At 31.2% G+C, this 15,060-nt stretch overlaps 1 protein-coding gene across 1 annotated transcript in view; it reads left to right on the forward strand.

Annotated features, from left to right (window-relative positions):
• The window catches only part of CSMD3 (CUB and Sushi multiple domains 3), a 1,577,676-nt gene that overhangs the window by 1,237,965 nt on the left and 324,651 nt on the right, over positions 1-15,060 (forward strand). The window contains 2 exon segments of the mRNA XM_074266680.1: positions 778-965; positions 4,407-4,601. Of these exon segments, the coding sequence (XP_074122781.1) occupies positions 778-965; positions 4,407-4,601 (383 nt within the window).

Consider the following 15,060-nt stretch of genomic DNA (forward strand, 5'->3'; position numbering starts at 1 on the left):
AAAGCTCACCTAAATTGAGTGAACATATATATATATATATATATATATATATATATATATATATATATATATATATATATATATACATATATATATATATATGTAGTAATTTGAAAAATAAAATTCTATTAATATACAATGCACAATGCTACATAAAATGTTTTATTTAAATTTTCATTTACTTTAAATTAAAAATGTTTTTTCTTTCAAGAAAAGAAAAATATTTAATGGTACATAGTTATCTAAGTTATTTAAATGTCAATTTTTATGCTTGCCTTTGCTTTGGATATATTTTTATGCTTTTAAAACTGTTCGGAATGCACAAATGTTTTCAGTTACTAAAGTTCTTTCGTAAACATTACTGTTGATGTACAGCCAAAATATAGGCTATATTTTCAAGATGTCAAGTCATTCCAATGAAAAACTTAAGAAAAAAACTTTACAATTTTGCTAGACAGAAGTCTATTAAAAATATGCCTGAATTTTTCATTTTAATTCTGGTATTTGGGGATATGTAATAATACTACTTGTGTATATTTTTATGATTGTATTGCTATTTAGTAACTATTCACCTTAAAAATGTTAGCTAAACCATTTTATCGTGTATATTTAATATCAAAATGTTCATAATTTAATTATGCACTACTCTATGTTAAGTATGCATTATTGTATGATTGTGCCCCTTTTCATTGACAACATTAAGAACACTATTTATAAATGATGTTATAAAGTAATCCTAGCACTAATAGGGTTTTTTTTTTTTTTTCATTTTTAAAGTTTCAGCATTGAACCAAACTATGACTTCTTGTATATATATGATGGGCCAGATAGTAATAGTCCACTAATTGGAAGCTTTCAAGACAGCAAACTACCAGAAAGGATAGAAAGTGGTTCTAATACAATGCATCTGGCTTTTCGAAGTGATGGATCTGTCAGTTACACTGGCTTTCATCTAGAATACAAAGGTAAATATCATTCATTTTTTCACATATAATTTATAATGTGTATATGTGTATTTATAATGTGTATATGTGTATATGCTAAAATAAACAAGCCCTTCCCAATAATAAGATGTCCAAAAGTAGAATGTGGCCATCTAGGAAAGGTGATTTGTTTTTGTGAAATACTGCAAAGGGTATTCTTGTTCATACACTGGTTGAAATAATTGGTATCTCAATTGTTTTCACCAAGTCTGGAATTTTGAAAACAGTTTAATTTACTAATTCCATTTTTATCTTGATCTAGTGAATGCACATAATAGTACACATTTTCCCTCCATAAACGTCTACAGAAATCCTTTAGTAATGCTTTTCAAACCCACCACTTCTAACAGTTCCTTAAAGAGACTAGTGAAAAATTTACTGTAGCTTTAAAAGCCAAATGGAATGTTGAAGAATTGGCATTTAGTATAGTAATTTGAAATATTTAGGAGAGAGAACGAATGATGAGTGTTGGGAGAAACTGAAAGAGAAAGAGAAAAGAATACAGTCTTTTTGTTTTTCCTTCAGATAATACTTTTTTTTTACTCATATTATGAAAAAATAAAAGAATTCCATGAGGAATGAGTCTATAAAGATATCATTTAGCATAAAGGTTTGCGAAAAAATGTAAAAGTCAGATAGAAAAAGATCAATCAACTTTATTTCCTTATAGAACTGACTTAACCTTTATATTTCAAAGATTGTAAATAGAATTGTAGAGAACAAAATTTCATTTTAATCCTGAATTGTTGTATTTTGAGAAGTGAGTGAAAAGTCATATGGAGTCATGGTTACAGTTTGAGAAAATTTATTATGATTTATTTGTTCAAAAATTAAAAATAGAAACCTACATATATGTATTATTATTTTATTATTAGTATTGTAGCCAGTAGATGGTTTAGTTGATGAAATGTGGGACTTGAAATCAAGAAGATTTAAATTTAAATTATGCCAGGGCAGCTAGGTGGTGCAGTAGATAGAGCACCAGCCTTGAATTCAGGCGGACCAGAGTTCAAATCTGATCTCAGACACTTAACACTTCCTAGTTGTGTGACCCTGGGCAAGTCAGTTAACTCCAGCTTCAAGGGGGAAAATAAATAAATAAATAGATTTAAATTATGCCTCAAATATTTACCAGGTCTGTAACTTTAGCCAAATCAATTTGCCTCTTTTGGTCGTTTTCTGGACCAGATTGTTTTCACAGCCAATGACTTTTTTCACTCACTTGGTTTTCCTTCTGTAGGTTTTTAGTCTGTAATGTTTTGAGTAACTATAGATCTTTTTTTTTTTTTTTTAAGAAGGAGCCTGTGTCTAATTCTATATGTATAAATATTTAAAATACATACAACAAACATAACCTTAAATAATTTTTTCAACAAGGTAATTTTTCTCTCTGACTCTTGTCAAATACATACACACTTTTATGTGTGTGTATGTATACACATACATATATTTATATATGTGTTGAAATCGTATAAAATTTATTTAAAGATATAATCAATAATCCTTTGAATATTATTGCGAAGCAAAAGTAAAACATTGAGAAATATCTACTTAACAAAGATGTTTTTCACTCTCATGGAATACTTCCAGTTCAGAATCCATGTACATAAAATTTCTACATAGACAGTAAAGATATTTATATTATCCTGTGTTGGTGTCATTGGGCTGCAGATAAGCTGCAGAACACTGAAGGACCTCCTAAATAAGGTCCATAGCTACTCTAAACATTTCAGACTAAAAATGCACAAAAAGAAAGATACGTGAATAAAAATTATTGTTCATTTTCTGAATAATTCTATGGAGTTTTTGTTTGTACATTTACATAAATCATAGCCACTAAAAGACTAAAGATGTTAGAAAGATGAACCTTTTATTGAGGAAATTGGAATAGATGAAAACACAGCTAAATGTATACAATACAATACCATATACTTTCCTTATCTCATTTAGTTCTAGGTCCAGTTCAAAGTATCTACACAAATGAATTAATGTTTCTTCCAAAATCATTTAATAAAAATCTACTGAGTGTTTTTTATATGCAAGGAATGAGCTAAGAGATGGAGATGCAGAGACTAAAAAAAATAGCTCTTGTGTTCTACTGTTTGATATGCTATTTATATTCAAATAATGACTAAGTATCAAAATGAAGTTTCTTATTCTATGAAATGCAGGAAAAAAGATATTCTAAAAGGAGATTTAAAACGACTAAAAAAAAGTAAAATGTAGTTATCACACAGATAGGGTGAAGAGTACTTATACTAATTATAATACAGATGGCCTGATTGTTCATTGGGTTGATCTATCAGATTGTTCATTGGGTTGATCTATCATTATTCAAATAGACTATAGGTCCAGCTTTAAATATGGGGAAGAAAGCACACTGGGATGGAACTAGAGAATGTTGTATTCTATTCACCAATCCTAACATCTTCCTAGAAACAAAAGGAAAAAAAATTAAAAAAACAAAAAACAAACAAACAAACAAACAAAACTATTAATGGCAAGAGAGCTAAAAAGAAGCTAAAAGTTTTGAGAATTGCTCCTCACAGATCATTTTTAGAAGAATAAGAACAAGATTTTTTTTCACAAGCTAATTTATGAACTGTGCTGTTTCAAGTAATAAATGGAGAAATTATAGATCAATGGAAATATTGATATATTCCTTAATACTTTATTAGAAAGTAAGCTTTTATTAGGTATGGATCAGTACATTCTTTGTATTTATAACCCTAGTTCTTAGATCTTAGATAGTGACTGTCATATAATAGATATTTAATAAATATTTTTTTAAGAATTGATTTCTTTTTTATTTTAAAGAGATTTTTTTGGTATGTTAATAACACGTTAGAGGTTCTAAAGTTTTAAAAAAATTCTTCATAAATCAATTACCTTATTACCAGATTAATATAATTTAAATATATCAACACATTAATCAAATAATAATGATCCAGTCTCTTCTTTAGAAATCCCTCTGTGATTTATCATACTCCTAAAAGCACTCATTTCTGAAATGGTATCACTATGATTCAGCTATTCCAATTATCATTTTAAACCACTCTACTTGTCATTTGTTGTTTCACTTGATATATTGTGGTTTCATGGACAGAAAATTCTCAAGTTTCATACATAAAGACTCTTATTTCTTTCACAAGAAATAGATAGATTAGCATTTTTACTTATCTATATAATTTTAAAATGGTCCTTGTCAAAATTACAACATATAGGCAGAAACAATATTATTATTAACAGAGTCCCAGAATAGATGTTATTTTAGTAGACTGAGATGGATCCAATGGTTTGTGACTTACTTTGTGTTTTTCTCATTGAAATTTGCCTGGATTCTCCTTTTTATATCATATTTTCTCCTTTTATATCTATTTCATGTATTTTTAATTATTCCAATTATATGTATATTTTTTACAGCAAAACTACGTGAATCCTGCTTTGATCCAGGAAATATAATGAATGGCACCAGACTTGGAATGGATTATAAACTAGGCTCAACAGTCACATATTATTGTGATGCTGGTTATGTCCTTCAAGGATATTCAACACTTACTTGCATCATGGGAGATGATGGAAGACCTGGATGGAATAGGGCACTGCCAAGCTGTCATGGTAAAGAGTAGATTTTTTGTATTGTTCTCAGTTTTCTATTGACTTCAGAAAAAAGAGCTTTATAATCTTTGTGCAAATGATCAATTCTAAATGACAAGACTTTTAATAATTTGTTAGTAAATGTTGCATATAAATATCCATGAACAGCATAAGTACCTATTAATTCTCACTTGAAATTAATAGGGAAGTAAGTAAAAAACCATATGGCCAATGATGTTTGTAAAATAGAGAAAAGAACAGAAAGGACAAAATGAATTTTAAATTTTAACCTGGCATGACAATTATTTCATAAACACCTTGATAGTATGAAAGTCATGCCTGTAATAAAACAATGAAATCACAACTAATAGATCAGAAAAGGCAGACATTGTACATTTTATGATGACACACTATTATAGAAGTTAACTGATCCTAAGAATAATAACATAATGGGGAACAAGGTTGAAGATAAAGAACAAAAAGTGTTATCTAAGAGTATATTGGGGAAAAAACAAAACAAAACAAAAATTGTTCATCTACATTACTAATAGGATTGATAATACCCAATACAGGTTATAATACTGAAATGTTCACACAACCCCACACTTCTTTATAGAGGAGCACATTGACAAGGTAAAGATTTTCATGGAATTACAAATGAAAGGCTATAACAACATTTATAAAATTTATGAAAAGTTTGTTAATTTGACATAATAAAAATTCATCTTACATCTCAAATTGCTCACCAGCTTTTGTTTAGTAATTAATTCTTTTATGCAGAAATATGATCAATAAAATAATTTCATGATCCCTTACTTTGCCTACTATATGTCTTTGTATCTAAATTATGTCCCCTTTTTGACCTTTTCTCAGTATACACTGTGAGATGTTGATTCAAACCTAGTTTCTCCTAACTGTCTTCCAGGTTTATCAGCAATTTTTATCAAATAGTTTTCTTCTATAAAAACCTTAGGTCTTTTCTGACTTACTTCCCTAATAATTACAAGTGCCAAATATTAGATTACTGTGGTCATTTACTACTATATATTATGTATTTAACCTTTTCCACTGATCCAGCTCTCTTTTCCTACCAAATCAAATTTTTTGAGAAACACTGCTTTATAATACAGTTTGAAATGTAATACTAGGCCACCTCCCTTCACTTAAAAAAAATTAAATCCCTTGATATTTTGACATTTTGTTCTTCAAGATACAGTTTGTAATTATTTTTTCAAGCTCTCTAAAATATTTTGGATAAATTGTGATGGGGGCCAGGTAACATTCTCCTTCGTGGTATTATCTGGAGATTGTCTGCTGTTAGCCTCCTCAGGATTAGAAGCCCGCTCTTTTTCTATATAGAAGCTGTCAATTGTTCTCTTCAATTTCTTACTCATTTTTAAAAACTTGTGGGGCCTGCTTTCTGAGTAAGGGCTTACCAGCTTCTTCTACAGAACAGAGATATGGAAGGCAGCTGTCTTGTGAATGATCTGGAAAGGTACAAGGGTGCTCTGGGAGAGAGTCCCCCTCCCCACCAGAAGTGGTTCAGAGCAGGGCTGTGGGTGTGCCCAGTGAAGAACCCTTGCTGTGTAGCCTAGTGAGAGCCCTAAGACTAGAAGCTGAACAGTGAAAGCGTCACAACCCCAGGCCAAAGCTTTGGCTTTGATGAGGCTTTGGATATTAGCAGCTGACCAGCAAATAGCCCTGGCACACAGACCAGAAGTGTCTCTTCCCTGGGAAGCACAGTCACTGCTGTGGGAGTTTTGATGCTATGGAAATTCCACTGCCTCAGGCAGAACCCCCCACTGTGAGATTAGAGACTGCCCTGGCCTGTGTCCTCCCCACTGCTTGGCAGCTTCTTAATTGACACAAGGGAAAGCCCCGGACAGCAGAAGGCAGGCCACAATTTGTTTAGGGTAGCTATAGGCAGTTTCTGGCTGGGTTTTTTAAAAGTGGCTTGCTTTCTCTGCTGGCCTGCTATTTTGCAAGCAGAGTAGAGCTATCAGCCTATTCCAGAATCTTCTGTATTGGTAGCTTTTCTAACCCCAAAGGCCTCCCCAGCCTGATTGGCACAGTAAGCTAGCCTTTAGTCCATCACTGTCTGTGCCAGTCTTCCCCCCCCCCTTCATTACAGACCTTTTCTGACTAAGTTCCAGATTATCTTCAGCTGGTAAGTTGTTGTGTTTCTAATCTTCGTGATTTTTACCAATCCAAAGCTATTTTTGAGGCTGAATTAAATAGTTAGTATTGAGAGTAAGAGAGAGCTTAGAAATACGCGTGTATCTTCTCTGCCATCTTGTTTTGTATGACACTGAATAAGTAAATTAATTTAGGTAGAATTGTCATTTTTATTACATTACCTCAATTGACTCTGAACAATTACTATTTCTCTGATTGTTTATATTTTTGTGAAATGTGTTTTGTAAATATGTTCATATAATTATTGGGTTTGTCTTGCAAATAGATTCCAAAATATTTTGTCCTATTTCCTCTTTTATTTTATTTTATTTATTTATTTTCTTTTGTTTTTGCTGAAGCAATTGGGGTTAAGTGACTTGACCAGGGTCACACAACTAAGAAGTGTCAAGTGTCTGAGGCCAGATTTGAACTCGGGTATTCCTGACTTCAGGGCTAGTGCTCTATTCACTGCACCACTTAATTGTCCCTATTTCCTCTTTTCTTAATTTGGTCAATTTACATTTTGGTAAATGTTCCCCTATTTTTACTTAGATTGTTAGTTTTATTGGCATATAATTGGAAAATATATTTTAACATTTGCTTGAATTGGTGTATTGGTGGTGTCACTCTTTACATTTTTGAGATTGGTAATATGATTTTCTTCTTCCTTTTTTTTTAAATTAAATTAACCAAAACTTTATCTATTTAGGTGTGCTTCCCCCCCCCCCATAAAACCAGCTTTTAATTGTTAATTTAATTGTTTTCTAACTTTCAATTTCTTTAATCTCTCCTTTGATTTACAGGATTTTCAATTTGGTAATTAATTTTTCCCCTATCATTTTTAGTTGGATGCGCAAAATATTAGTCTATTCTTTTTCTCTTTTATTGACATGAGCATGTAAAGATATATTTTTTTCTTAAATACTGTTTTTTTCTGCATCCCATAATTTTTGGTAGGTTGTGTCATTTCCATTCTTTTTCATAAAATTAGTGATTTTTTTTTTTGTTATTTGTTCTTTGACCTGCTCATTCTTTAGGATTAAGATATTTAATTTCTGTTTAAGCTTTAATCTGTTTCTATGGGCCTTTACTGAATGTATTTTTGTTGCATTATGATATGAAAATGATTCATTTAACAATAACATTTCTGTTTTTATTCATTTGGCTGTGAAGTATTTATTATTGATACATGGCTAATTTTTCCATGGGTATAAGGTAAACTGAAAAGGTTATATTCTTTTAAATTTCCTTTTAATTTTCTTCAGAAGTCTATCATTACCAACTTTTCTAAAATTCTATTCATCTCCTGAACTCTCTTGTATTTTTTATCCTTAGATTTATTTAGATCTGAGAAAGGAAAATTTGGTTCCCCTGCCAATATTGTTTTACTGTCTATATGCTCCTATATCTCATTTAACTTTTCCTTAAAGAAATTTCCTTTAAGAATTTGTATAGAATGTCATGTGATGAAAATATGTTTAATATTGTTATTACTTCATTGTCTATGGTATAAAGGTTTGATCATACTTTTACTCAATAAAATACTTTATTTTCCCATTTTCTCCAGCATCAAATTGAATAACTTTTTTTTTAAACTTTTAAAACCTTTCATAAGCCATTTCCTTCCTTCTATTCCAAACTTTCTATACTTTACTCTTTTTGCTTTCTCTTGTGCAAGATCTTTTATTTCCCTATATTCACGGTGTTTTCCTTGGCTATATTCATTCTTGAAACTTTTTTTCTTTATCATATTTGCTTCCTGCCTTCCCAATTTCCTACCAAGTCAGAGCTAACATGCCTACTTCAATAATTGTTTTCCCCTGCCCTAATTTCTAAATATTAGTGCCTTCTCTCTGTTGATTATTTATCATTTATTTTCTACATAGGCTATGAGTTGTTAATCTTTGTATTTTATATTTGTGTTTTCTCCTCCATTCAACTGTGAATTTATCAATGGTGGGATTTGTCTTTTACTTTTCTTTATATCAACAACACCTTTCTCACTGCTTGCCACATAAAATCAGAGTCAATGACAGTTAGTCAATATTAAGTTTTTCAGATAGTGTACTAAGCTCTGGGGTTACAAAAAAAAAAAACAACACATAAAACCAGAAAATGTGGGGATGAGATTATTCAAGATTGTGGTCATGATGAAATCCTGCATGTGAAATGAGAAATAATCTGAGCATCTGGGAATTTCAGCATTGATTTCATTTTATAGAAAGATGAGTTTCTAGACATCATGAAGTTCAGGAAAGTAGCCAGATGACAAATGATGAGGTAAATTCTTTGGATGCCCTTCTTAAATAGGAAAGGATCTAGAAGGAATTCTCCAGTATCTACACTCCATCCAATCAACTCAGAGACAGTGAGGCACTCCAGAGGTAGGGAATGCTGAGGAGGTATGAAATCAAGTCTAAGACTTGATTTCATCTTGTAGAATGATGAGTTCCTATAAATGATGACGTCCTGGAAAGCATTTATGTGGGAAATAATGATGAAACAAACAGTAAATGTTTAATAAATCCCTGTAGATGGCTTTTTTTTTTTGCAAAAGTATAATAGACTCAGAATCTGTCCACTTCTTTCCACTAATAAAGCTAACATCTCAGTTTAGCCCTTTATCTTTGCTTACCCGGACTTTAATAACTGCCTGATTGGTCTTTCTACTTCACATAACACTCCATTATGGCTCATACTCTACACAACTATCATAGTTATTCTCATAAAGTGTAGATTTGATGATAGTACTCCCTTCACTGAATAGACTCTAGTGTCTCTCTTTTATTTCTAGCATCAAAAACTAAACTAATGATTGGAATTCAAAATTCTTTGTGACTTGGTTCCTTCCTAGCTTTCTAAAGTTTCAATATTTTTTAACCTCCCAGACACTCAATGACCAAGTCAGAATATATACCTTGCAGAGGATATTTCATCTTCCACCTTCCTGACTTTGCATTAGCTGTTCCCCATTGCTAGAATGTCTCCCTGAAATCTACACTTTTTTTTCAAGACTTATTTTAAACACTCTCATCAGTAGAATATTTTTAACAAATCTTTAAGCTGTTAGAGTCCTCTCTATAAAATTACCTTCCATCAATTTTTGTATTTTTTATGCTTGCTTTTCCTCTTTACCTTAGCCTCCTGGTTTCCTTCCATGCAATTCAATTCATACGTTCTGCAGAGCCATTGTCAGATAATTCTTCCCTTCTGTCCCTTCTGCACTCACTGCTAAAGTCTTCTGCATTTACTTTTCTTTATGCTGCATATATCTTGTATACAAAATTTCTTGAATGTTGTCTTTCCCATCAGAATGTGGATTCCTTAAGAAAATGTACTGTATTTTTGTTCCACAGGCACGCGCGCACACACACACACACACACACACACACACACACACACACACACACACACCTTTTATCCCTAGAATGTAGCACAGTGTCTAGCACATAGCACCAATTTAATAAATGCTTGATAAATGATTGTCTGATATAAGTATTAGAGAATCAGAATCTGAGAGTGCAAGGAAGCTGAGAGGTTATGCCTGGGATGAGTAATTAGACAGTAATCCCAGGACTTATTTTTCTTCTACTTCTGCCAAATTGGTAGATAGGAATCAGTATCATACAGATATACATATATATGTATGTATATATGTGTGTGTGGGTATATATATATATATATATATATATATATATATATATATATACACATATATATATATGTATATATACGTATATATATGTAATTGAATCATTTTTAATCATTTCTGATTTTATGACTCTATTTAGGGTTTTCTTGCCAAAGATACTGGAGTGGTTTGCTATTCCCTTCTCCAACTCATTTTACAGATGAGGAAACTGAAGGAAACAGGGTTAAAAGAATTGTCCATAGTCAAACAGCAAGTAAGTCTTTGAGGCCATATTTGAACTCAAGAAGATGAGTCTGTCTTACTCCAAGCCTAGCACTCTGTGCTCTATGTCACCTACCTGCCCTTTTGAAAACATATCTGATAAGCACTTATCTTTGCCAGCTTCTCTTAGTGCACCTTGGAAGGGAGATCATTTAATTCTACCTTTAATTGGTAAGAAGTTTTTCCTTACATGGAGCCTAATTTTTTATCTTTGCAACTTTCATTTATTCTTCCAAGTTCTAGATTTCTGGGGAGAAAAAGAACAAGGCTAACTCCTCTTCCCCTGTGGCAAGTGACTCAAAGTGACTTTCTTTGAAAAAAAGAAAGATCCATCACTTTTTCACAAGATATGAAAATTTTAAAAATAAAAGAGCATTGTTTATTTCATAAACACAGCTTCTAAGTTGTTTCTCATTAATATTCTCATATGACCTATTTTAATGAAATCATTTTGCTAGCTTTACGAAAAAGAGGGAGGAAGTAAATTTCTTGTGAAATTTGAATGGTCAGTCTTGGGTTAAAATCCTAATTTTTAAACGTGCTTGAGGGTTTTTTTAAATTTTGTGAAATGTTGAAATATCAGTTTCATTTAATTCTGAAGGCATAACCAAATCATCCTAGCTTTAAGCTAGTGAGTATTTTGATACCATTAAGTATAAGATATGAAACATTCATAAGATGATTGTCCTGGAAATCTATATGTAAATTCTGTTTTCATAAATGTGGATGGCAGCTTAATATTAAGAAAATATTTTACTCTCAGTATTTTTCTGATCTTCACCACTTTCATAACAAGTATTATTATTATCACATACCTATGAAATTCATTGTATTCATAATTACAATGATAAAGTGATCATATAATGCCATAAAATGGATAATAATACCTATTAGATAGGTATTTTTTTGTAGATTTTTTTTGTGAATAATTGAAGACAAACCACATTATGGAATCAATAACATTTGTGAAGAAAGGAGGCAAATTATAAATATGATTGAAATTTTGGAGAAAAAATTGGTCAACATCTCAAAAACTATATTTTATTTTTTAAAATTTAGTAAAAACAATTTTAAACATTCATATCTTAGGATTTGAGTTCAAAATTCTTTCTTTTCCATATTTTCCCTACTTATTGAAAAGGCAGCAATTAGATATGCAAAAATTATTTCCATAATGGTAATTAAAATAAAAAGATCACAAAAGAAAAGGAAAATTAAAGAAAAACTATTTTTAAAGAACATGATTTAATCTGCATTCAGACTCTATCATTCTTTCTAGGGAGAAGATTAACACTTTCAAAAGTCCTTTAGAATTGTTTTGGATCATAATATTATTGAGAATAGAAAAGTTATTTCCAATTCTTCATCATATACTAATCCTGTACATGTGTACAATGTATACACACGCATACCCACACATATAGGTCCTTTTTCTTTTCTTTTCTCTTTTTTTTTTTTTTTTTGTAATACAGACTTAAAAGTGGTATCACTTAATAGTGAGTATGCATAGTTTTATAGTCCTTTAGACAGAGCAGTTGAGTCAGTTTACAATTTGACTAACAATGTATTAATATATCAATTTTCCCATACCCCCTCTAACATTTATAATTTTCCTTTTCTGTCATATTAACCAATATTATAGTTACCTCAGAGTTGTTTTAATTTGTATTTCTCTAATCAATAATGATTTGGAACATTTTTCCATATGACTATAAACGGATTTGATTAATTCATCTGAAAATTCATATCCACTAATCATTCATCAGCTAGTAGAATGACTCTTATTATTTTTTAAATAAATTTGACTCAGTTCTCTGTTAGAGAAAAAAGGCCCTTTATTAAAGCAACTTGCTGCAAATTTCTTTTCACAGTTATTAATATTGTGTATTTTCCTTCATTCTATTTTCTACCCATTTATCCTATTCTCTCCTTTCACCTTGTCCATCCTCAAAAGTGTGTTGTTTTTTTTGTGTTTGTTTATTTATTTTTCCTGACTATTGGCATTTGGCCTATTTTGGTTATAAGGTGTTTTTGTTGTTGTTGTTGTTTTTGGTTTTTGTTTGATTGTTTTGTTTGTTTCTTCAGTATTTTTTGTGTGTGTGCCTTCTTTACCAAGCTATTGACATTTACCCATCACTTTCTTGTGTCATCCTTATTTTATCTGAAATATTTTTTGTGCTCTTGGGACTAAGACCAATTCGCATTTTAATTTGAGGAGGCTTTAGATATAGCAGTTGTTTTCTCATTTTTTCAGCTTATTTCCTGAAGGTTAACTTTGTTAAATGTGGCTGTTCCCATTGTGAAGGAGGAAATGTTTCAAGCTTCAGCCTTCCTTGCTGATGATTTCAAAGCTAGTTTCAGGGGTTTTTAAATTTTCAGTTTTTTTCAAGGTAGGATGATCTACAGAGTGGTGTGGTCACTGCTCTCTTGACCTCTGTTATGATCTGTGACCATGGCCCTTGAGTCCCTGCTACTACAAGCTCAAATTTGCTAATGCTCGTCTTCACCATGGGCCTGTGACTCTAGACTGCAACTTATATCTGCATACAGGCAATACAACATAGTCCTATTCCCAGGGTCGGCAAATGGACTCCTATAATCTTCCAATCACTTGTCTAACCCCCTTTCTGTCTGTGAACTAAGAGCTCTAAAAAGTGTTACTGCCACAGCCTAATCAATCACTCCCAAGGCCTACTTCTGGTTTTCTGGAGCACAGCCTGCACTGGATTGTACCCTATTATCACTCTGACCTTCTAAGTTGTCTTGACATGAAAAATTCATACTTCATACTTTTGTGGGTCTTGTCATTTCAGAATTCCTTTTGAAGTGATATTTAAAGTTGTTTAGAAACAAGAGGCAAACTTAGTAGAGATCAAACAAGTCCTTGTCACTTTCTGCAATCTTAGCTCTACACTTCTTCAAACTTCCTTTTAAATGCCTTTCCTCACAGACCTCGGGTCTTTTGAAATATTAAAATTCATTATTGTCATTAACTAATGATCAGTATCTACTGAAGCTATTAATTAAATTTTCAATTTATTTACATATATCATTTATATGAGTAATATTAATATTTATAAGTTAATATAAACTATTAGATATATTCTTCATTGCTAAGTAATCATGACATAATTTCTCTTAATTATATAGCAATTTAAAGCTTAAGAAATTATGTAAAAATACATATGGCATTTTGTTTGATCTTGACAACAATGCTTTCAAGCAGATGCTATAATTCTACTCATTTTATAAATGATAGAATTAAAACTCAGAAGAGTTATACTCCTGGTAAGGACAGGACCTTTAAAATTTTTGTCATTATATCCATAATGATGGGAATAGAATAAGTGCTTAATGTGTTTGTTGATTAATCACTTGAGTGGTGGTCAATTCATTATTCAATGGTTCTAAATATGAGCCCAGTTTTCTTGATCAAAATCTGTTTATTAAACCATCATAATATGGTACTATACAAGTGGTATAGCATCCAAATTCCTAGAGGAGCAGTTAAAAGACCTCCAAGAAGAATTAGAAAGCAAAACTATACTAAGGAGAGGATATCAATCTTGCTGTCTCAAAACTAGATAAATTGAACCACAAAATAAATAAGAAAGAAGTTAAGGAGGTAAATAGAGTTTTAGAAAATTTAGGTATGATAGACCTTTGGAGAAAATTGAAGGGAGATAGAAAGGAGTATACTTTTTGCTCAGTGGTTCAGGGTACAAAAATTGACCATGTATAATGACATAAAAACTTCAAAATCAAATGCAGAAAGGCAGAAATAGTAAGTGCTTCTTTTTCAGATCATGAAGCAATAAAAATTACATGATATGGTACTATATTCTATATTAGACCTTCCTATAGATAGAAATTTATTTATGTTGTAATCAAAATTCACATGTATTATATGGTTGACATGGAAGGTTTCTATGGAGCATATGTTTAATAATTTTTTCTGACATTATGAAGATATATTTCTTACTCCAGATCGGGAACTGTCATCCACTGTGTTACTTGGTTGCCCTAGCTTACTATCTCTAAAGCTATCCATTATACCAAAATCATTTTCACTATCCTTATATGATTTTGAGAAATACAGATATCTCACCCCAGATAAGTGTCTTAACAGACACTTAATGAACATTTGAAAAGTATTACTTTTGTTATTGGTAATAGTGTACTAAATATAATGTTAAAAGTAGCATGTTATAATAGGTATCCTAACTAAAAGTGGAGAAGACCCAATTTCATATCCTGCTTCTGATTCAAGCTAGTCATATGACCATGGGCAAGCCATTTAATGAGGCAGTCCCTGAATAAATCTGTAAGGCTTGACCATGCGTATTCAAAAGCTGTGGATTTTAAGCTTTAGATGTTCTTTTTAAAATGTGT

This window comes from Sminthopsis crassicaudata, chromosome 1 (assembly GCF_048593235.1).
Source record: "Sminthopsis crassicaudata isolate SCR6 chromosome 1, ASM4859323v1, whole genome shotgun sequence".
NCBI lineage: Eukaryota > Metazoa > Chordata > Mammalia > Dasyuromorphia > Dasyuridae > Sminthopsis > Sminthopsis crassicaudata.